The 25,236-nt window shown below is 33.4% G+C and overlaps 2 protein-coding genes across 14 annotated transcripts in view; one reads left to right on the top strand and one right to left on the bottom strand.

Moving 5' to 3' along the window:
• dnc (phosphodiesterase dunce) overlaps nt 1–25,236 on the bottom strand; it is a 361,971-nt gene that overhangs the window by 85,988 nt on the left and 250,747 nt on the right. For 2 of the 13 annotated variants that reach the window (XM_070109871.1, XM_070109873.1), the window contains exon 2: nt 13,167–14,631. The exons of 10 other annotated variants lie outside the window; for them this stretch is intronic. In XM_070109871.1, the coding sequence (XP_069965972.1) occupies nt 13,167–14,455 (1,289 nt within the window). In that variant the 5' untranslated portion in view covers nt 14,456–14,631. The remainder of the gene's footprint in view (nt 1–13,166; nt 14,632–25,236) is intronic. One more of the 13 variants, XM_070109872.1, reaches the window with a different exon arrangement.
• On the top strand, nt 8,597–10,248 carry LOC106618723 (katanin p60 ATPase-containing subunit A-like 2). The gene has a single exon (XM_014236580.3). The coding sequence runs from the start codon at nt 8,748–8,750 to the stop codon at nt 10,170–10,172; it is 1,425 nt and encodes a 474-aa protein (XP_014092055.2). The 5' UTR covers nt 8,597–8,747; the 3' UTR covers nt 10,173–10,248.

The following is a 25,236-nucleotide window of genomic DNA, read 5'->3' as shown; positions in this document are numbered from 1 at the left end:
ATTAGTTTTGTGAAAAATCGAAATTTTGAATTTTGACTATTCGTTTATTCTTTATCTGCATTTTTCTATTCAGAAATTAACCCTTCTGGTCAGAATCAAGAAGCCAATATCGGCAATATTTACCAAAATATATTAAAGGGTATCTCTAATGTGCTACTCGGTAGGGGCACTAAATATTTGATCTATAAGCCCCTGGCCTGACAAGTGCGCTTCTAAGGAAAATTCAATTTGATGGGATTGTTTTAGTCTATGGATAGGTCATTGACGGCAGCTTCAGTTTTGCTGTTTAGGTATTTAATACACCTAGTACTTATCAAAAAAAAAAAAACTCCACAACAACAACAAAATTTAAATCCGTTAAATTCAGCAGACTACAGAAATTGCCCACTTTTAGCAGAATTAAATAAATATTATCAAAAATTTTACACTTTGAAGTGCATGCAACACTTCTGTCAAAATTCGGTTCAATAAACTTGATTAAATTAATTTTTGGCAATTCGGCAATGGTTCACCAAAACACGAATTCATTCTTCTTTCAACTTCAAACATATCTTCACACTTGTATAAAGTGCAAACACAAACAGAAATACAAATATACTTGTATGTAAATATGTAGATGGACCTCTCGCAAGTGAAATGAACTTGCAACGGCTAGAAAAATGGCTAACGCGTGCCAAAAGGCAATATTATAAATTTTCACGCTATACGCAAACAAGAAAAACGCGGATCAAAGCCATAACCCATTGCAATGAGGTGAGGAGTGAAATGAGAAGAAATCAAAAAAAGTTCGAATAAAAATAACGCAGCCGTTTTGACACAGCACTTTTCAGACACTTTTGGCATTTCATAAATGGATATTTTGCATTCATGCATAAATATATATATATATATATAAGAAAATATATTTGTATTTACACGCGCGTAAAGCGCACACATGCACTCTACCAGATCTAAGTATGTATGACGGTGCATGCTGATTGGGGCAGTTGAGTGCCACCCGGGCGTATGAGTAATGTTTACAAATATTTTTTTGCATTTTTGCTTTTTTCGTCAACATATTTTTTGCTTTGCCTCATATGCTTATACACACACATATATGCGTTGCGCGATCAGACTTTCAATGGACGCTTTTTTTATTGGCGCGTTGGTTTGTTTAGTCAGTTGTTTTTCTGTTTTCTTTAGTTTTTGTTGTTGCGCCTGGGTTGTTGGCCTATGCGGTCGGTTGGCCGTTTCCTTGGTTGTTCTTTTTTGTGCTCATTGTTATTGCACTCTAACTGTCACAAGGACACGGCGAGTGCTCGGTGATGGGCCGTTGCCAGCCAATTGTTTGTTTGTTGTAGTTATTAGTTTTTTTTTTTTAAATTTTTTGTTTGGTTAACGTATTGTTTTCAACCGACACTGGTCGCCAGCGAGTCGGCTGAACTCATCAGCAGTTTTGGAATTTGATTTTGCTTGGGCCAAAAATATGTCAGAATATTTGTTGTCACTTTTAAATCATAACTGGATTTGTTGTGCAGCATTTTTTGCAAATGTTTTTTTACTTTTTCTTTATTGTAATTTTTCATAGTTTCATACCCCTCTAACATATAATAAAATGTATAGTGTTGTTGTGCATGTAGATTAGCTTTGATTTGCGAAAACTTTGTTTAATCTCTGAGCGATATACGAATACATATACATATATATGTGTAGGCAGTGCAAGTATAAACATTTAAAAAATTTTGTTAGAAAAAATTAACATAATTAAAATTAAAATAATTAAAAATAATATGAATTTTAAAAAAATTAAGTAAAAATTATATAAATTATTATTTTTTTTTATTTATTTATTAAATGTAGCATTTTTAAAAATATATTTTTCGTATTTTTAGGACTAATTTTGAATTTTTAAATTTAATTTTGAATTCTAACATAATATTTGTTTTTTTCAATCGCTTTATGAGTTGTCTATATTTTGACCGTGTTGAAATTTAATTTCAATAATGCATGGCTATGCATGCCGAGTGGTTCATAAATGTTATAACCGCCGGTTTATTATCGTACAGCCTGAGCCAACGCCCAATTCATTAGCCTCATAGTCCTCAGAGTGCCAAGTTATGTCTAATTAGCCGGCAATTTGCGCATTTCGGCTCAATGCTAAACACCGTTAAAGGGTTCAATTTGTTGGCGTTTTGCCTGATATTGGGGCGTGACGCTGAGCTAGAGCCTTAGTAGCAGAGGCATATCTGGGCGTAGGCCAATGAAACACTTCATTTATTAGGAATTATTGATTAGTCAAATGTAAAATATTTCGCTGCAACCTGTCCGTATGTTTACATGCAGAGTGTGGTGCAATAAAATTCTTACTCATTGGTAGGATTTTGAGTGGATATTGTGCATTAGTTCTGGAGTGCTTAAGGAAAAGCAGTTTATGTAAAGTTGATATGAAATCAGCTCAACATTTGAGTAAATAAAAAAAGTTTCGGCGCACGTATTAGCTTCTATATAAGCCTTATTTAATTTATGTTTGTAAAAATTATATTCAACCCCAGTAGTAAAGTAGCAAGGTATGAAATGCTTTGAAAGTTAGACATTTTGAAGGAACTTAGATAGGTTCGGTTACTTGCAGACTCAAACCAGGTTAGTTCGACGAAAGGCAGATCAAATTGGGTCAAGTGTTTTAGGTCATCGAAACCGAATGACTAAGCTTCTTCATTTATTTTCAATCTGCCTGACAACTAGTACCTCTTGGCAGTTAAAACACGTATTAGGGAGGAACATTGTTGGAAAGCTGCTGTCAAAGCTTTATTGTCAATACATTTTTTAATTGAAGTTGGTTGCGGTATTCTTGCGAACTCTTTATATGACGCTTTTAAAATACTTAGGCATCGCAAACTTCATTGTACTATAGTTAAGTTTTTATTACTTGTTGGAAAGTGAAGCAGCTGATGGCTTAGGCTAGGAAAATACTTGGCAAATATAAAAACGAGAACAAAACATAGAAAAATGAAAAATGGCTCCGATGTTGATTAGTTATTCTTGTAACGACAAAAAACGGTTTTTTAAGTGACATAAAATAATTTATACTGATTTTTATTAAATCATGCTGAACTGAGTTAAATCTGTTATTAGTTTTTATAGAACTACATGAGTAGATAACCATTTTATCATAAAGGAATACGAAAGTTTACTGAAATAGTTCAAAAATATTTTTATGTAACGATATTGAGAGTCATAGATCCTTCAAAGCATTTTCAACTTAATTGAGGACGTAAATTGACTCATACTTGTATATGACTCACAGTTAGACATGCCTATAAAGTAGTTTTATTGAAATGAGGCTAAAAATATTTAGTCAGATTTAAAAATTTTATCAGACTATAAGTAGTCCGCAGGATATTCAATATTTTGTACATATCTCGCAAAGGTGGTATTTCACCGTATAGATTTATACGCTGGGCTTAACTTATAGTTAAATTCAGTTGAGCAACTAACTTCTTAAAATTAGCTGCAGGTATATCTATTAATTTCTTTTAATTTATATTGGTCAGTGATTTTAGGTAACAATACAAAAAGGTCGCGTGTTCTTAAGTATCTTATTGAGTTTATCTCTGGGAGTGTTATTCCAATAATTAAATAATTTAAACAAAATGTGGTTTGTGGGGCTCACCATGTGTTCCAACTTTTGGCCTATCGAATACTTAATATCACAACAACACCATAATATTTTATATCTACATATATATGTTTCATCCTGTACACGAAAAAGCTACGACGCGCTGTAGCAACCGCTGGCAGATCTGTTTATCTGCAAAAGCCACAGTGCTTACCACTATTATGCGGACAAGCGCGCAACGTATGGTCACAGGAAAGCAATTATAAATAATTGTTGTTGTTAATTATTATTGTGGGTTTAGTTAGTATTCTTGTTAGAGAATAAATGCTATATTAATGATCGATGGATGGTTGAGGGGAGGTTGTGTTTATGAAAAATTCATGATTGATGATTTGTGTTGGCTGCTAATTTCCGTTAGCTTTAGCATCTACAACATATTTGTTTTTATTGTTGATGGCTGGTGTGATTGTTTATGTAATTTTCGCAAATAGTGTTTACTATTTTATTTATGCCGTTGTAATGCGATTTTGTATTTTGCGTGTACAGATGTTTAACTCAGCTCCCTGTAGTGAAACAGCAAACAAGTTTTGTACAAGTTTACAATTAGAATTTCTTGACTATTGAACTTATAATAACTTCGAAAATTAATCTTAACCAAACATACGTATTTTTATAGCAAGATTAAGATTTTGTTATTTAATGTACTTCATCCTCTCTTGAACGTCATGAACAGCCCTCATTCCTTAAGGTGTTTTTAATAATAACCCAACGATTACCCTCCTCCTGCCCAACCGACGCGAGGGGCGTTTTAGTAAATTTTTTGCAGACACTTTGAGATTTGACGAAAGAATTGATGTTCATAGAGTTTTATGGAATCTATTTATTTTTAAGTCGAAACTAAGTAATAATATTCTTGTCAATTAAAAAATGTTCAGTTTTCAAATTTATCGATTTAAATTTATGCTCTCATATTTTAGACATTTTTATACCTTCGTTTAGCTAAGCAGTAAGGAAAGATTTTTATTAATAAAGTGAGTTAATACACGCGTTTGAATTAATGGGCCACTAATATATTATTTACACGTTTACTTAAAGGGTGTAATAATAACAAAAAAAAAAAACTTTAACTTTTGTTATACTGAAGCCAAAATACACTTCACAGGTTCCAGTTTTCTTACAAGAACTAGATCGGTCAGTTTGTATTTGTAATAAAAAATATTTCCATACAAGGACTGGATTTGATCGTTCAGTTTGTATGACAGCTATATGCTCTAGTTATCCGATATCAGCGGTTTCGATAAATGAGCAGCTCTTTGTGGAGAAAAGGACGTGTGGAAAATTTTAAATCGATATCTAAAAATCTGAGCGGCTTTTTCGTATATATATAGACAGACGGACAGATGGATGGTAATGGTTTTTGGGTGTAACAAACAGCTTTGAAGCGATGTTGGTTTCGTTGAAAAATAGCTAGCAGCAATGAGAGTGATTGCAGAGAGAGAACAGAGTTACAGAAAAAGAGTGAGAGGAAGTCAGATCGGATGGCAGAGAGTGAGGGATACAGTAAGAGAGAGAGATTGTTATAGAGATTGTGAGATTTAGTGATATGTATAAGAAATCTATTACGGAATTTTCTTTTAGAAAGCTAGGCTATTAATAACAATAATTATAGTCTTTGTCAAAGTGTTTGAAAAAGTGAAACAATTATTCTCAAAAGGAAATTTTAAAGGGAAACATAATACCTGGAAATGGTTGAAAAATGAAATTTAACTACTTTTGTTGCCTTTCAAAATCTCTTTCTACTAATATAACATAAAAATTGATATATGAATATGTGATCAGCTTTTAAATAAGGGCATTATTTTGAATAAAGTACTCTACGGAACAAAAAATATTTTAACATAACAGCTGTTTGTTATTATTTTTGTAGAACTTTAGGAAGTATTTTTATAATTTCAGTCAAAAATATATAAATTTAAATATTATTGAAAGTCGTTGCGCATATTCTTTTTAACAAAAAAATATTTTTTTTATGTGCATGTATGGCAAAAGTGAATTAAGAACATATTATAGTATGATAAGATTGAAGATAACTCGTAATTTTAAGATAAAATACTCGTTTTTGTCATATTTTGATTTAGACTTATGGGTTTGTAAAGACTTTACTTACATATATAAAACTTGAAAATAGTAGTTGAAACAATGAGTTATTATATAATATATAATAATAATAATCTATATAACTTTTGTGGAATTTATTGTTATTTTTTAGTTTTTTATCGAAATTACTGATTTAGCAATTTTCACTTAAAATGCTAATAATTTCTTTATAAAATAACAAATAGCAAACCTAAAAAGTTAATAATGTTGAAGGCTTTTCAATTTTAATAACTTCACATCTCAATTAAATGGAAAATTGCATAATAGTTTTTTAATAAGATTTTACATGCGCGCATAACACTTGCTACACATATACATATTATATACATTTCTATTTTTTTCCATTTATTTTAATAAACACTCTTTGTGACCTTCCTATTTATGGGCAATTAAAATTAATGAATGCAAATATGTTACATCCAACAGCAACCAAAACAATATATTTAACAAAAAACACAAAATAAAAAGAAGTGCAAAACAAGCACAGCAATGTAAAGAAACTAAGAGAAAAAATAATGAAAACTTTGAACAAAATAAATGCGAATGATATATGCATAGAATTAAAATTGATGAGCAGCAGCTGGGCAAAGCGCGTACGTCAAATGTTATTGAGGCTGTTGATTGAGCTATTTATGTAATTAGTTTTCATGTACAAGCATTTTTTTCACATTCATTATTATTAATATTTTCATGTATTTAATATTTTTTCCAATTTTCAATTTGCAACCTAACAACCTAATGCTTTTATTTAATTAAAACGCAGCGAAACTAATAAAAGCCACAAAAAGCTCATATGTTAGCAAACTATTTCTCCTTATACATTGGCGGTTTTTCATAATTTCAAAATGCTTCTATGTGTTTTTTGTAGTTGTAATTATTTATTGGCAAGTGCAAACATTGTGGAAAATATTAAACGCATCCTTCACGTGCCATAAAACATCAATAGCGAGTCAATAATGCGGTTTCATGTCACAAACTGATTTACATATACATAGTGGTATTGGAATAATATATAGTATAATATTTGCTACCACAAATAGATGCGCCTAAGTCTAACATGTGATGAAATGGATTAGTGGCAAACTGTTTTCGAAGTGGTATCAAACTAGAGGGCAACTAGTCAGGTAGCTAGATTTTTCGAATGCAAGCACTTTTTGTTATGACAAGGTCTTACCTGTTGTCAGATTTCGGTCTGAAAAACACTAGTTTAGATTAGCACAGCTTTATTATGAAGACAACCTTAAGTTTGGAAACATAAAAGTAATAAATAATAAATAAATGAAGAAATAATAATAAATTATATTTAAGTGAAGTCAGCAGATGAACCAGCCAGAACAGGTACCACTCTACAAATAAACTCTGAAAATTAAGGTATTTTTTGCCTCTGGCAACTTGTAAACACTTAATCAGTGAACATGTTATAAATCTAGCTAAGTCTCGGTGTAGACAATCGCTGACTTGCTAAACTAGCAGGCAAACGTGGCAGGAATGGAGCATGAGACGCACAAACCGACTAATAAAATTCAAAAGGAATGACATAAGAACTCTGATAGGAGTACTAACGTGTCACTGTCTAATTGGTAGACATGCCAGTAGGATAGGTGTACCTTAAACGACTATTGCAGAAGCTGTCAGGAGATGAAAGAAGAGGATACTGTAAAACATCTTCTATGCGAATGTAAGGCTCTACACAGAAAAAGAACCGCAACTATCGATCAAGGGTTGACGACGTTTCGGAAGTTGCACTATTTATACTGATGAACTTCATCAGAAGCACGGGTTGGTTCAGAGAGGAGACAATAGAGTGAAGGAACATTAGACCCGGTGGTATCACAATGGGCCTCCTATAGGCCTGCGCCTTTAGACAGCCACTCTATCTACCTACCCAACTAAGTGTAGTAAAAAATGTTTTCGTTCGAAAATACCGGAATTCCAAATTATCAGACTTACAATAAAAATAATAACCCAAATATCTTTTTTCTTTATTTATAATGGACGCTCTGGAATTTTTGGAACTAATTTACTTTCAGAAAAATTCAATTTGATAAAAAATGTTGGTCAGGCAACCCCACATTTTCAGACTAGTTTTGTTTTCAGTAAAATTTAGATTATTTAATTTTATACCTAGTAACCGCTTTCCAAAAATAAGCATGTTTGGAGAAGTTGATAAAAGACACTACTTTGGTCCATTTCAAACTAGTTCATTCAGTTTAAAATTTTAGTCTCTCACATAGATTTTCCAAAATTTCAGTTAAGTTTGCTGTTTCATTGTGCACTTCGATAGACTAATTTAAAATTCAATTTGTTGAAATTTTTGAGGTAGCCTCAGATTTTCTAATAAATAAATACATATTTTTGTAAATTTTTGATAAGTTACAAAAAACTCGTCTATTTCGAACTAGTTTATTTGTATTTCGAAAATTCTAATCACAAGTAAAACTTACTACTAAAACCAGGCTATAGTCATTGCCGAAGTTATAAAATGGAGTGTTCGACTCTAGCAAGCATCAGAACTGAGACTATTGAACATCACCAGAAAAAAAGATTTGAAACAGATAACAGCAATTAAGTCTCAAAGTAACATACAGAAACGCCGGTTAAATTATGCTAGAATTCAAAAAACGTTCAAACTCAAACACTCGCGCTCTAGAGCTTTAATAACTCTCTTAGGAATATAGTTCTATAACTTTCGGTTGGATCAATTTGTTTATTTCCGTTACCTTCGTTATGCTCCTCACTGTTTCTAATATAACTGGTTGTTAATTTGTTGCCATGCAAATCTAACGGTTTTATAACAAGTCGGCATAACAGTACACCGGCAACAAACAAACAACACAGACGGAATACAGAGTTATGCACGCTGCCAGTTCGAAAACGAAACTAAATTTGAAACAAAAACTGAGAAATTTGACGTTTGAATTTAATAAAAAAAGTTAAAAAATTTTCGTAAATATTTTTAAAATAATTGTATATTTTGTAATTTGTGTAAAAAAGTATGTTACGGGAAGATGATATACGAAATGCCGCAGCGCGACGTCGAAACTTGCTGTTTCTCACACAACGATTTCTTGCCGACAATGGCTTCTACCAGGCGGCTGAGGCGTTGAAGAACGAGGCTCGACTGCCAGCCGAGGAATATGAGCTTTGCGACAACATTGATTTGGATAGCATTTACTTGGAATATGCTAGCTATTATCATCTAAAATTCGGAAAGTATCCGAAGATTGTGCGCAAGTTAAAACCCACCGTGAAATTGGAGGTGAATACGAAAACTAAATTGAAGACGAAAAACTCGCTGACGCACACGACTAGTGCAACGCAGGCTGAGCTGCCGCCAGCTGAGCCACTACTGAATCCAGGTGATTTGGAATTGACCGTGAAAAAAGTGGAGAGTTTGAGTTCAATTGGGAGCGCTAGCACTTTAGTGGGCAGCAGTAGCAGTGGCAATATTGGTGGCGAAGAGAATCGCGCTACAGCGCTTATACGTCTGCAAGAGATCGAACACCCGGCTGCGGCAGGTGCTGCAGCTGACGGACTGTTAAATCAGCAAGATTGGCAGAATTTGGCGGAGCTCGTGAAGACAACAATAATGCGTGATGAATTAAAACTCAGCTGGGCGGATATGTGTGGGAATGCGAGCGCTGTGGAAATTGTTAAAGAGGCTGTACTTACACCACTCAAGTATCCGCAGCTCTTTGCGAATGGTTTGCGTCCGTGGAAGTCGGTGCTATTGCATGGTCCACCCGGTAGCGGAAAGACATTGCTTGCGAAAATACTCTACGCCGAAACACGCAATCAAGTGACTTTCTTCAATGTGACCAGCAGTGTGGTTGTGTCCAAGTGGCGCGGTGAGTCCGAGAAAATCATGCGTATACTCTTTCATATGGCACAAAAACATGCGCCTTCCATTATTTTCTTCGATGAAATCGAGGGTCTAACGTCGCGTCGTGACCGTCCGAGCGATCATGAGTCATCGAAACGTTTCAAAAATGAACTGTTGCAGCTTTTAGATGGCATGGAACAGCAAATGGGTGGTGTTTTCGTTTTAGCGAGCAGTAATCTGCCCTGGGATATCGATGATGCTTTTTTGCGTCGTTTCGAAAAGAAACTTTTGGTGCAACTACCGAATGCTATAGAACGTGCATTACTCATCGGTAAGCAGCTGCCTATAATGCTGGCTGTGACGAAAGAGCAAATAGAATTGCTGGTGCGCATCTCAGAGCATTTCACAGGCGATGAAATACGTTTGGCCTGCAAAGAAATAGCCATGCAGATGGTTAGACGTGCAACGCGAGCCTGTAGGTCCGATGAGAAGGCAGAGGAGGCGGTGTCACTGCAGCAAGCTTTTGAGCAAATCAAACCATTGAGCCTGAAGTTAATGAAACGTCATCTGCAGTGGCAAGAGGGGCATGGCTCGTAAACAGATGCAGGTGTAAAAGTTTTGTTTACATTAATTATTTTCGATAATAACTGCAATAAAAACATGTAATTTTTTATATTTTTGTATTTTAAATTGAAATGTTGAAATTGTTTATTGCACCAAATCCTTTAATACAAATTAAGGAAATGTATAAGGACCTCTCAAATTGTCTTTTAATGGCAAATGTGCTATTTCATTGGTTGAAATTTTTGAAAAATTTATTTATGAAACATAAAATCAAAACAATGCAAAGCAAAACGGCTGATTTTGACATTATGGATCCCATTACTTTTGACGTAGTGTTGTTCTTGGGCTATCGATACAACCTTATACAATTGAATCATGGGTAGTAGCAATTTCCTGCAATCAAAATTTCACTAGTAGAGACTAGCAGTTCTCTCTAGTCCTTACGTTCTCAACTTGTGCTTTCTTCTGATAGTTTTTTGGGTTAAGAAACGCCATCAAAGCTCTCTTTCGAATAACTTAACAGATGTACATATCTTTCAAAACTCAGGACATGATTCAATTATACATATAAGGTTGTGTTACTAACGAGTGTGCTTTTTCTTACGAAAATATTTTTAACCATTCATGTCAAATAAACTTTTTTATGTTTTTCTCATGCATTTTAATGATTTTAGGTCCTTCCTTTGCAATCTATTTGTATTCAGTTTTTATTGGCTGGAGTGTTTCAAAAGTTTATTTTTGTGTCCTAAAAGTAAACCAAAACTGCAGATTTTGACATTACAAGTTTAAACCCTTTTGAAAAATGGTTGTTTATGGGCTATCGAAACAACCTTTGAAACATAGACAGATAAAGACGCCTTTTTTAAATTTCTGCTTTAAATGTTACACCTAGAATATTGATATGATTGATTTTATTTAAATTTGATCTAATTGTCATTACATTTTTAACTTCCCGCTAAGAAAATTGAAAATTTTCTAAAAATCGGGAAGATATTGGTTTCACCCCATTTTGAAAAAATCGAGTTCTCAACAGATCTCGACGTTTTGAGGGTCGAGGAAGCTTCCCCGAACATTTCTACGATGATGTCCGTATGTCTGTATGTATGTGTGGATGTATGTGACCCTCTTATAACTTTTAAACGGCTCAACCGATTTGAATAAACTAAAACGACTTGACCGATTGACACCAAAAACTAATCAGTTCTAAACCTTGAAAAAACACATCGTTTGGCGCAAACCGGGTTAAAATCGGTTGATTTACTTGCTAGATATCGAAAACGAAAAATTTCGAAGAGCTCAAAAGCAGTGAAAAAAGCGAAATTTGAACGTTAGCGTATGAAATTAGCGGGAAGTTGCAGGGATGGCCCTTGAGGCCAACCGTTTTCCACATTTTTTTTTATAATAACGAACATATGGCTATCTCTATACAACAATTTTTTTGTAAAATAGATATAAATTAAATGAAAAGTATTCAGCAACAAAAAGTTTATACAAAAACAGTACAAAATAGTGTTATTTTTAAATTCTTTTTGCAGAAAACACAAAAATTTAATTTGAAAATAATTAATAAATAAAATAAATAAATATAATTAATTTTAAAAATATTTAGCATAATATTTTTCGGAATCCTTCAAAATTGTATATTATTTAATAAGTGTTAGGCTATCATTAAGCGTTAGAACAAAAAAAAAATTCTGCATTATTCCTAACTGAAATAAAATTATATACATATAAACAAATATGCATTGAGAATTCGCTCTGCACTCTCACTACCAGTTCTCCCGCAGAGTAAATCTGCTACTGAAAAAAAATGTATAAAGTTCAGGACTTCAGAGTAGCGCGAAGCCGGAGCCAGCAGGTCAGACGGAAATTTTTATAAATATATATATATATACTTCCATATTTCTGTAAATATGTAAATGCATATAAAGTTACACGAATCAGAAGCAAAAGCAAAGTCAATAAATGCTGCTAATTTAAAGTTTTCGCCAAGCTTCCATTCCTCTCCTCTCTTCCTCAATCTCCAGTGTGAGACGCCTGAATGAAAGTTGGAATATTTCATAACTTTTATGCATAAATTGTATTTTATAGAGTAACAATCGGACACCCATAAAAACACTGTTATGCATGCTCACATCTGTGTGAATTTCACGCATATGGGAGAGTGCGAACTTTTTTAAATGTATGTAAATTTCAGTTAGCGAAAATGTTGCGCCTAAATTGTTTTCAATTCAATTCACATGAGCACATCGCGAGCATCCACATCTCATCCACACACACCCATACATATATTTTCACATGCGAGAAGAGACACAGTGCTTACCTACTCACTGCATGTTTGTGTTGTTGTATCATTAAGGCGTTCATAAAATGTGTATGTGTGTTGCCAAATTGCAATCAATGTGCCACAAACATCGTTAGATGCCCATTTGTGCCGCACATGAATGACTTTGTAAATGCTGCGAATACTTAAGGTAATGTCTTTTTGAACTTTTCAAATTTGATTTGTGCGTCATGCAACGCAGTATCGTACTGTAAATTCGCTTGAATGCGTGAAAGTGAGAAGTTTCAAAGAAAATAAATTATGCTCAAAGAGACAATTACTTTCGTGTTGATTACAGGGAATAACGGTATTTGTCGTAATCGTGATTACCGCTTTGAGTGATTGTTCGTGAAGATATTTTATCAAATAAAAAAATTTCCATACAAGTACTCGGTTTCGATCGATCAGTTTCTATGGTAACTATACCCTATAGTATTTCAGATCGCTATCTCTAAAAATAAGGGACTATACAGACAGAAAAGTGGACATGACCGAACGAACGTATATTTTTGATGGGATCTCCGACGTTTCTTTCTCATCTAACAAATGATCTAAGTTACATATTCGTTGACGTAGCACCAAATTTGGTTCTTTATCTAAATCTTTATCTGGTAAATGAGATCGTACGTCTCTCCGATTACTTTTATATTAATTAGGGTCTACAAAATAGATTAGAACATTAATAAGAATAAAATGAGTACTACCTGCCAGTGGTGCGTCGGCGCGCGCCGGCGATCGTCATGCGTGATATATAACGGCGTATACGTCCGCTTGAACGCCGTTGACCCGAAGCTGATCTTGCACTATATTCGGTAGCAGTCGAGCTACGTCTATCGATCGGTATGACATCGGAGCACATCGACGATGATAATATCGAGGCGGTGGAACGCCGCTTGCCGCCCGTGAAAGTACCACCACCACTAGACGAAGTTGTGGTAGCTGAAGAATCGGAGCGTGAGAAGAGCGATGAACGTTTACTACGCGTACCCGACGGGCATACAGCATCTTGTATATTGCTGTAGAACTCTTCCGTTTCGCGATCATAAGAATCTGGATCGTGATCATCATCGTCGCCCGCCTCTTCACCGTCGTCATCGTGTGCGTCGGTAACAGCGCCCTCGTCATCCGTACCCAGCGTATCGGTGGCAAGTGTGGCAGCGCGCCGCGGTGGAAAACGACGGCTGCCTACTAAACTGCGTGTGATACTGCTGGCTGCGTGTAATTGACCGTTTGTGCCGCTGACAGTATACGCATGACTGGCATCAATGCTACCACCATCAGCGTTTGAGTCGGCCGTTGGGTCCAACTGCGATCTAACGCTGTTATACAACTCACTGCTGGCAGTTTCATAATCGGTGGATGTGCGCGTACGACCGCTGCTGAGCGAGCGATAGTGTGACGCCGAGCTATGGCTATCCGGTGAGGTGGGACGCGAGTTGGCGCTCAGTGTTTGCTGATGCTGCAACAGATGTCGCTGTTGCTGCTGGTGATGTTGATGGTGGTGATAGTGCGGTTTGTGGTGGGAACTGCGTCGTGTCTGTGGTGTTTCGTGCTCATTGTCATCACTTTCGCCGCCACCGACGCTGCCGCTGAAAGTTACTTCGTGGTATTTCAGTGATTTCGAAGATTTGCGGCGCGTCTGTAATACGGAAGAGCGTCGCGGTGTCTCCTCCAGCTCATCAGCGGATGCTATCGTTTTGACTGCATCATAGGTGCCGTTGCTGCTGGTGATGACGTCCGCGTGTTGTATGTTCGGCACAGCGCTGCCGTTTGTGAGTGGCGTTGTGAGCGGTGGTTTTTCACGGTATTCGCCTGTTGCTGTTGGCACTATTGTAATTGTTGTTGGGTGGGATTCTGTTGTGGTGGTGGTTGCTGACGGAGGGGGCAACGTCTGGTTCGGTGTGGCTGGTGGGAGTTGTAGTGGACGTGGTCGTCGTCTCCGCCAGGGGAACGCACGTATAAATGCAAAAAAGATGAATAGTGTGGCAATCATAGCCGCTGAAGCATTTTGTTATCACTAATCACTACCGGGAGTATTTTATTCGTTTAGATTTCTTCGTTTTTTCGTAAGTTTTACTATGAGGACTGATTTATAAGCAGTTTTTTTTATTGGGATAAAAGTTTTAAATCAAGTTTATCACGTAGAACTATAATTCTTTATTCAGTTCACTGATTAATGAAATGTATAATATTTATATATTTTTGTATATATATGAGTTCTTAATATTGCATTTGAAGCATTTTATAAAGAAGAGCAAGCCACGCGTAGTTAATTTCTTTTTTAACCATAGACTGTTATAAATAGGTTGTCTAAAAAGTGTTAAAAAAATCGATAATAAGTTTGGAAATCTATTGACAGCCGTGGCCTATTAGATCAATTGAAAAGAAAAACATTACTTTCCAATAGATGGTTTTAGTAATCTGTATCTCACGTTGTATAACTACGATTGGGTTATATTAGAAAGATAAGACAAGAGTTTGAAAACGGCAAGCCAATATTTACTGTCTGAAAGAGTTTACTATGTGTTTGGTATGATTGACCGGAATTAACTACTATGAGCTGCACCCCTACGGCCATGCTCTTAATCCAGATCTGTACTCTCAAGCATTGGGTAGTTTGGAGTAAGCAACCTATAAGTGTATAGCCTATAGCCAAAAGGAGAAAAAATGCTTTCCCTCAATACAACGCCATCTTTTTACTAGACCTATTACATATATCAATATAATCATATTTACTGACATCTCACTTGATTGTTAATAAAATTGCGGAAATGTAACTCTTAACTAACACTCAATTTATATACCCAAGAGCATATTTAATTAATCATCAATCAGCACAATATTGTCAAACCATTTTAATTAAGTTAATAATTTTCAGAAATATGTTTTTAACAGTTTTAGAAAAGTTTGTTTTTTACGAACTAAGCTAAGCAACTTTTTCGACAGCTGACAAGTGTTAATTGTGTAAGCATAACTGTTTGTGTGTGAATACAAAAATGTTTATAACTAATTTTTACACGCAAGTAAGTAACCTTGATTTTATTCATTTGATCCATTTGGATATTAATTCGGTCCTGGTCAAGTGAAAATGGTAGGTTTAGAAAAAATGTTGTGCAACTACCAACATAAAATAATTAGGGTCAAATTGAATAGTAATTGAGCAGTTATAAGAAAATGATTTAATAGAAAAAATTACCAGTAATAAAGTACTAATAATTGAGCTAAATGAGTCACAGATTTAAAAAAAGTATTCTAATTACCAAAATGGTGACAAATTAAAATAATGAATACTTTTTTCAATGGAAAATTAAAGAATACTGCACAAATTTGGTATTTTCAAACAAAAATTAAAAGCCTAATTAGAGTTGATTACATGTACTTGTATGTTATTAGAGCATTACTATGCCATATACACAGTTTAGAAACCGATTCCAAGAGAAATAAGCAACAAATTTGTGGCAATATAGTATAATTCCGATATTTTTTAAATTTATATTTATGGTAAATTTATAATTGAAGACAAAAATTTTAACAAATTTCCCCGAGTATATTATTCACAAAAATTATTAACAAACCCTACACCTGCTTTATGCCTTTTTATACTACTCCAAACATTCTTTTAAAAACTACTAAAAAATATAAAAAATTAATATTTGTGTAGCAGTTATTATTAAAAAACAGGTTTTGTTTCCAAAAATCATAAATATTTACAAATAAAAATATACATCTATATATATATAGATATATATGTGTATATATGTTACACATAGTCGTATTTATTTAATTACCCTCTCTCGTGAAAGAAAAAAATTCCCCATCGCCACTTGCCACCTTCACGTTGGACAGGGCGTATGCGTGTCTGTATTTCCCACGAGATTATACAAATACATATTTATATACCATATGTACACGCATATGGGGATTTGAATGACCTTTCTACATGTAAAGGCTAATTTCAAGCTAATGCGCTTAACTAGTTTATTTGCTAATTAAAATACCAACTAATTTACAAGTCAGAAAATAGATAAACAAAAAAGTGATAGAGGAATATACATAAATACATATATATGTATGCATGTGTATATATGAGTAAGCAAAATGGACAAATAACACAAGAAACCAAATGCATATAAATATATACATACAAGGTGCAATTCAAAAGTTTCAGGACTTTTATTAAAAAACGAATATTATTTGTTTTTTTTTTTTTTTGAAAAATTTATTGGTCGCCTTCAAAATAGCCTCCTTTCGCCTGAATACAACGTTTTGCACGTTCAAGAAGGTTATCGAATGACTATTTTAGGTCATTTGTCGGTATAGCGTTGAGGATGGCGGTCGTCGCCTTTTGAATGGCGTCAACGTCAGCATAGCGGTTTCCTTTCATGGCCAAATGTAGTTTTCCGAACAAATAAAAATGGCAGGGTGCCATATCATTCGAATAGGGTGAATGGTTGATGATATGAATGCGATTTTTGGTCAAAAAATCTGTCTGATTTGAGGTTTTTTTCGTGTTGTTTTAAAGTGTGCGGGACATATAGAGCACAAACCTTTCTGAGGGCCAAATTTTCTGTCAAAATACGATAAATCGACGCTGCGGATATTGATAATTCCGATTCCATATATTTAAGCGATGATTTCGGCTCTTTTTTAATGAATTCACGCACAATTTACGTGTTTTTTTCGTGCACAACATCTTTTGGCCGGCCCGAACGTTCGTCGTCTTCCAAGTCCTCCCGTCCCTCTTGAAAACGTTTAAACCACTCGTGAATACGGCTACGGGATAGACAATCATCGCCATAAACTTGTTTCATCATTTGATGAGTTTTGGTAAAAGTTTTACCAAGTTTAAAACAAAACTTAATGTTGGCTCTTTGTTCGATGCTCATTTTCCGACCGACACTACAAATGTAATGTCACACGCAGCGCGATATCTCAGCTGTTATACAAGTCAGTTGTTATATAAATTTTATGGCGCCACTAGAAGCCGCGTTGTTTAAAAAGTCCTGGAACTTTTGAATTGTACCTTGTATATATTGGAAGACATATGCTGTGTACGCATAAGCTTCTACGGAAGAGTGTGTGTGACTGTTAAAACGAAAGTAAATATTTTCATGCCTTAAGTTGTAAATATGTTTTATGTATATGCCGCTAATTAATTAAAATATAGTCGCCAGTGATTGTGGGTGATAGTTTTGTGTGTTTTTTTACATGTATACTAGGGGGCGTAAATTTATTATTTTAATTTTTTATTTTAAGGATCGGTTAGAAAGAGTCGGATTTCGCTTTCAGTTCGGTTTATGAAAAAACCGTAAGGGAACATTATGTAGAACAGTAAATTTCATACCATTTTAATCCATAAAACGAAATATAAACGATCATAAGAAAAAAATAACAGTAGGGCTGATACTTGGAGAGCGTTTCTTAGAGGTGTCTACCAACCAATTTTTCAGAGTACCAAGCGAATAAAAAACATTCATTTTTTTGACCCACCCTAATACGTACATATATATTTGTGCGCACAAGTGTTTTTGATCACTACCACATTAAGTCAACGAAGGAAATAGAAGAAGAAAACATTTTTTTTTCACATTAGTACCTTGATGATTTTCTATTTACTAAACACAACTGTAGCTCATGGATGTTCTCATATAAATATATATATTATATATGTATATCTATATATATATATGAATTTTTTAGCTTGTGAGATATTTACTATTTTGCTTTTGTAAAAAAGCTGACTCTATGTAATCTCTTTTGTGTGAATCCTGCACTCTTCACTTTTTTGACTGAAGCTATAATTTCCTATTCAAATTGATTAACTTGCTGCTCTTTTCTAATGTTTATTACTTAATTATGCGCTATTATTGCGTATAATGTGAAAATAACTAAAGTAAATAGATAAATAACAAAATCTGGTTAATGCTTTGCTAAAACAACAAAAATATTCAACAGCAGCTATTCAGCTGAGCTTCCATAGCAATTAATTTTAATGCAAAATGTACAACAAATAATTAGTTTAATAAACTCTACATGCATGCACACATTTTTACACATAAATACGTATATACATACAAATATGTAAGTATTACTGTAATCAAAACTTTGTATGTGTGCGTGTGTTTAACTATTACGCTAACCGTTTTAAATTCATTAATTAAGTGTTGAGTAGGGTTGCGAGTGCTTTCCTCTTGCGCCCAGCAGTATATATGTCTCACTGCCGTTGTCGGACAATTTCTCTGTTTACATCTGTAATTTAATTTGTATGAAAATTTTAACTTTCGCTTTAATCCAGCGCCAGTTTGTGTGCTTTCGGCTATCAAAAGTTTTCAGCACAAAGTGCTGAGACTTATTTTAGAATTAATCTATATTATAAATTTCTTTTTTTTTGTTATTTTGGATATACATCATTTGTTTTTTTTTTTCTTTTAATTCTAGACTATGCAGAAGGAGTTATTGTTTCGGAAGCAGTTTGAATCCAGTAAGCTCTTTTGACATAAAAAAGTGAAAAGCAAAGTCAAAAACTTTTCAATTTGATATTTTTTCTCAGTCATAACTATTAATTCGTAGCAAACCTTTATTGATTGACAGAAATGCAAAAAAAAGACCTTACTAAATGGTTCAAACCTGCTTTTTTTACATCTACTACTACGAAATAATGGTAATGGTTGAATATTCTGAGAAAACTTACCATAACATTTCATTAAACCTGATATTTTAACGTGATAATTTTTCATTGAACGATTTAAATATAAAAAACAATACATTGTGCTTGGGACATAAAAAGATAAGTTTATGTCAATTTTCATCAAGGAAAGGTTTTTTTTTTAAAGATAAATACAAAAAAATAAAAAATTTGGATATTTGAGTTTTTTACATGAATTTTGAGAACATGTGAAAAAGACGTTGATACAAAAGTTATAGACCTTTTCATTACCTATAACTTTGCTACATAACTTTTTTCTAGAGGACTCGTAGGTTTGCCGAAAATCGAGATAAGCCGTGTTAAACCTTTAAAAATTCAACTACGCCCCTCACTGTCTTCTTCCCAATCTTAGATCATGAAGTATTTTTGTTTTCATTATGTTATTTGATCTTTCATTCCGAATGAGTTTCAACCTAATTTGAATTTCTTTCACGTTTTACTATTTTCAAAGTCCTTTTTCAAAAAAAAAAACAAATAAAAAATAATTTATAAGAAACTGACAATCCATTTCAAAACCAACTCTATTATTAAGATAACATAGCTGAACATTTGTGTAGCGCATTAGAAACAGTCTGGAATTATTAGCAAACGCTGGATCAGCTTCGATTTGAATATACTTGTAGCATTTTATTGAGAGGATCTCACTTTTGAAAACATAAAACTAAGAAGTTTAATTATCGTTTTAAGCACAAAATATTATGAACAAGAGATATATAGCAAAAACGGGAAAAAATCATATTGAAATTACGATGATATAAATAAAGATAGGCTCCAAAAATTTTTATCGATATTTGTAGAAGAAAACGTATGACAATAAATTAAAGAGATGACGTATTTGATAAGATTTCTAAATTTTTATACAAATTGTCAAATTCTGGTTTTAAAAAATGTTCAGGATTTTATTTCATTTATGTTTACAAATAGCACTTAACTTCCTAAGACTTTTAAAATGTTATTGGAAAAAAATTTCTGCCTATCAAGAACTTTAATTCTTAATATATCGGCATCCTTGTAACATTTCTTTAGAAATTTCGATATATATACTTCTATTTTTGCCTGAACACATTTTCTTTTTAATTAAAAATTTTCGTAATCAATTTCAATATACAAACTTTTTAATAATAAAAACGTTTTAATTTTTCACGCAGTAAGAAAATCTGGAACGTAATCTGTTTATTATATTATTAATTGGCGTAATTCTCAAGTCAAAAGAAAGGGTAAAAAAGCAAACTTTTCAGATTAAAACCAATATAAAAAAAAGAAATTCTGGATTTTTCTTGAAATTAACAACATTGGAAATTATAAATTATTGAAATAAGATTATTAAGTCCGTAAAAATATACCTTATGTATCCTTTAATTTGTAGCAAACTCGCATTTCTAGATAATTTCATTAACTTTTCATACTAAGGGAGTTTTCTTGAGTCCAAATATGTAAGTGTGTTTCTTATTTTTCGATTTCTGACATTTTTGTTTTAAGGGAGTGAGATACTTGGATATATATATATATATTTTATATATTAGTGAGTTATAGAGCAAGTATTTTCTAGTGAAGCATTACTTAAACCTGTTTTCTTTGCTTCCCTTGTAAAAGTTCATTATTAGATTTAACAGAAAAGTTACTAAAATGTTTAGAGAGCAAAACTATAACCGGCTTAAGCTACAAAAACTAACGGGTGGCAGCTTTACAACTAAAAATAGAACTGAGTGGACGTTAATCGTAATGGAATTTACATTACATCTGCTATACCATATATAACATATATAACTGCGAGTATATTCGACATGCAATTGGCGTGACAGCCAACAGACAGAAGCTTCACAAACTCGAAAGGCAACAGCAAAACTTTACAAATACAAACAAAATGTATATGAAAAAAAAATTTTAAATTAGGAACAAATAGAAAAGCCAAAACGACAAGGAAGCAATTGATGACTGGCAGCTGCTGCTTAAAAATATATATCTATATATGTATGTGTGGACTTGGTCTGTAAGTATCTAGACTGCAGCGTTGCCATGGTGATTTCGCATACTTTTTATTGCTTTTGAAGATTGCACTTCCGCCTCGCACTGGCGTTGCAGCTGCAGCAGTGGATTTGATAAAATGCCAACTTGCGGTTGCAATATTTTGCCAAACGCAAAAGGCAACAACAATTTATCATCAAAATTGCACATACTTTACCACGAAGGCACGAGAAGAAACAGACATATGTAGGTATATATATATATACAATGTTTGCTGCTGCTTCTTTTTGTTGGGCGCTTTTCATTGCTTTCTCAGATGGCGAACTGATAGTTACAAGCTTGCAGGCGTAAACCACGCTACACGCTCTTCATATATAAATATATAATATATATCAGCATGTATGTGAGTGTAGCATCAGGAATGTGGGAAAGTTGCTGCCAGTGCACAGGTGGGAGCTCGGTACACCATAAATGAAATCGATAGAGAGAGGGGAAAAGTGACAAACGAGTAACGAAAAGTTCCGCAACATTTTGCGTGTGCAATAAAAAGTCGGAGAAGAACTACTTGTATTGCTACAGTTGGCAATAAGTTATCTAGAATGTAGCAAATGTGTGTGTGGCAACTGCGGGTGTAATGTAACGGAGAGCAAGTGCAGCCAGTCGAAGCAAGTAAGTAAGTAAATACCTAAGTTTACACTAAGTAAGTAAAGAGCGAAAAGTTCGGTGTTGTGCAGCTGTGTTGTTATTGCCTCAAGGCTGCTGCAAGAAACAGCAGCCACGCAAAAACTCAACACCATTACCCCCCACACAGCATAAAATTGTTGCGCAAATTGAGCTGTTGCTGTCGGCATTAGAAAATAAAAGCAATTTGATGGCGCAACAAAGCATAGCCGCACTAACAATCAAGCGTATGCGCAAAAACGCCTGTATATAGGCAACATTTCCTGAAACTTACTTTCCGACTGCCGTGACAGGCGTGTAGTAAATAGAAAATGTAACTAGAAAGCGTACATTTGCAACAAAATTTAACTACTTCACTCTGTTTAATGATATAACTCCACCTTTGTGCTGTGGTTATTCATAAAAAAAACAGCTTACTTTTTACTGTCAGCTGGAACTACTGTATTTCCTTATAGCACACACATATTTTTGTAGTCAAGCATTATTTGACAATGCCTCTAACTTATTTATTGCACCGCTGTTGCTCTAGAATTAAGTGATTTTTTATAGTTTTTGCATTAACTTGAGTTGCAAACATTTTTATCGCAACAACATTGTTGTTGCAACACTTAAGTGAGCCGCGGGCAGACAACTGAATGTAGTATTATAACAATCCACGAGTATAAGACAAGCAGGCAGACAGTTCGGAAATTACAAATAAGCATATGTAGAAAAATGTATATTCACATCATTATTAAGTAATATAAAATAAATATTATAAAATTAAATATATCAGATAACACTCTACAGCTTTTATTGCAACAAATAAACGAGATAAAAGCTAACCTTACGAAAATAATGATATTTTAAAATCAGATTATTAAATTTTCACTTAGCACCTAAAGGTAGGCAACGTTTTGCTGCAGTATACATTAAGAGCTTTTTTTAACCATTGTGCGCATATATTATAGTGCTCAATGCAACATTAAGGCCACTTCATTGTGCACTTATATCTTCGCTTGCCGTTCACATTCAAAGAGATTTTAATTTCCGATAAAGCTATGTGACGTATGCTCATATATTCGTTTTCAGATATCATCATGAAAAATAAATTGAATTTAGTATTTTTTTCTGCTTTGTTTGCGCTCAACTTTGCAACTTGTATTTTTGTTTTTATATTGTGTTTAAACACTGTGATTTTGCAGTTGAGATATCTTGCACAATATCAGTAACAAGTGGTTTCGAGCATTGAAATTTGATGCTACGCAGACATTTGTACTCACAGTAGTGAAGAAATTAATAAATTGATTAATTTGAAAGATTATAAAGTAATAAATGTGAATAATAAAAAAACAAATAATAAAATTTTATTAACAAATATAAATACTGCAAAATAAATAGAGGTTTAAAACAGAATATTGTATTTTTTGATAATATTAGTCAACAAATTCGAAAAAAAAAACAATTTTTCCTAACACCTAGTTTTACGTAATTTTTTCGATAGCACTGCTTCTCAACTTACAACGAGTTCCTTTTAGTTTTTACTACTTAAATACAGTCTTTTAATTTTACACTTAATACATAAAATAAGATTAATACTAAAATATTGCCTAACTTTTGGCGCAAAGTTAAAAATATTGAAATTGAAAGAACCGTTACCATAGTTTTCAGAAACAAATAAAATACTAATATTTCCGACCACGTGTTGCTGTGACTATGGTATATATTTAATACTGTTATAATAAACTATTAAACTAAAGACGAAGGAATTTTATTTGAGGTTTACTTTTGATAATTTATACAAATATTTGTAAATGGAACAAAGAATGCGTTTTCAAAAATTAAATCGAAAATTGATATTTTTGTTTCAATTTCAACTTGATTATAGATATGGCGATAGTTAAGGCAATGGGACACTGTAGCCTGCTGAAGACTGGTCTGCTGCAACAAAACCATTTCTCCAATAAATCTCCCGCAAAAATAGGTGCTTCAAAAATTTTTTCCGGTGCTATTTTTGCTGACCAAACGCTCTTTCTTCCGGCACCACCAAAAGGTATATCGTTGTCACTTAAATCTTGCATTATTTTAGTCAGTGCCCCAAGTGAATGCAGAGGTATAATTGTTTTCTCAGTATTTGATATTTTACTCAAAATTATAATTATTCTTATTATTTTAAATTTTTTTTTTTATTATTGATACATGCTATGTTTAGAAATATTTTTTATTTATTATTGCTTGGATTTTTAACATAACAGAGATCTAAACTATCTTATCTTCTCTAAACTCTACTAAAATAGTATTTCCTCGAAATTAAAAATTCCATGTTGAAAAATTTCAGTGCAAATAAACATGCGTTTAAATGGTGAAAGTAATACTGGGAACCTAATTTACAACAAATTAAATTCACTAATAATTGAAGTATGTGGCAACCTAGCTAGATAGCAACTCCAAGGATTTATAGTACTTTTCACATGTACTTTTATTTATATTTGTCCAAGACAGATTGTATTTATCATTGTGATTTCTACTATACTTTATCTGCTAAGTCTTTTTTCAATCAGTATTTGATAATAAAGATTCACAAAATATAGATTGTTACGTGTCAAAATATAGATTTATTTTTTACCCAAATTTAAAAAAGATTAAAAAAAGAAATTTGGCAACCATATATAAACAACAGGATTTTAACCATTGTCTAGAAACACATATTGATTAAACTTCTTTGAGTGGCTTATTTTATACAAAAGTAAATAACTTTAAAAACATATGGCAACGCTACCTAAATAAAAATAAATTTGAGCCATTTTCTCAAATCAAATATAGATTAAAATATCAAAACCTGTGATAAAATTTTCAATATAACCGATTTTAAGACTGTAATTTGTAAATTTTCCTACAGGGGTTTTCAAAATTTTACACTTGAGCACATCAAAGCAAAATACGGTCCTCCGCGTCTTCACAGGTTACAAAATAGTGTAGTAGTATAAGTGTTAAGTACAGTGATACGCTACATAAAACCTCGGATTTATTTATATATACTAATAAAGAGGGTTTTTATGGCCTTCGGTTCGCTTTAAGCTGCCTGAAATCACTTCGTTGTTATACCATGCGCTAGTTAAAGCAGCTTTCTACTTTACACGCACACATACATTGGCACTAAACATGTGTATTTATAGTAGGTAAGTACTTTTATTACTTAGTTATTCGCCACTTTGTAACGACGAGTGGCTGACCGACAATAACAACAACAACCAAGTCAACAATGGTTACAAATAACGGAAGCATAGTGAAACAGGACCTAATAAACGACCTATTCAGCTATAAAACTACACAGACTAAAGGAGATCACGACATGCACAACAACAACAGCAGCCACAACAATAAAAGCAAGAGCGGTAGCAGCAAATTACCAGCGAATGCGGTACAGTGGCATAATGAAGTAA

The sequence above is a fragment of the Bactrocera oleae genome, chromosome 5, assembly GCF_042242935.1.
Source record: "Bactrocera oleae isolate idBacOlea1 chromosome 5, idBacOlea1, whole genome shotgun sequence".
NCBI classification, from domain to species: Eukaryota; Metazoa; Arthropoda; class Insecta; order Diptera; family Tephritidae; genus Bactrocera; species Bactrocera oleae.
This window is presented reverse-complemented; position numbering and strand designations above follow the sequence as displayed.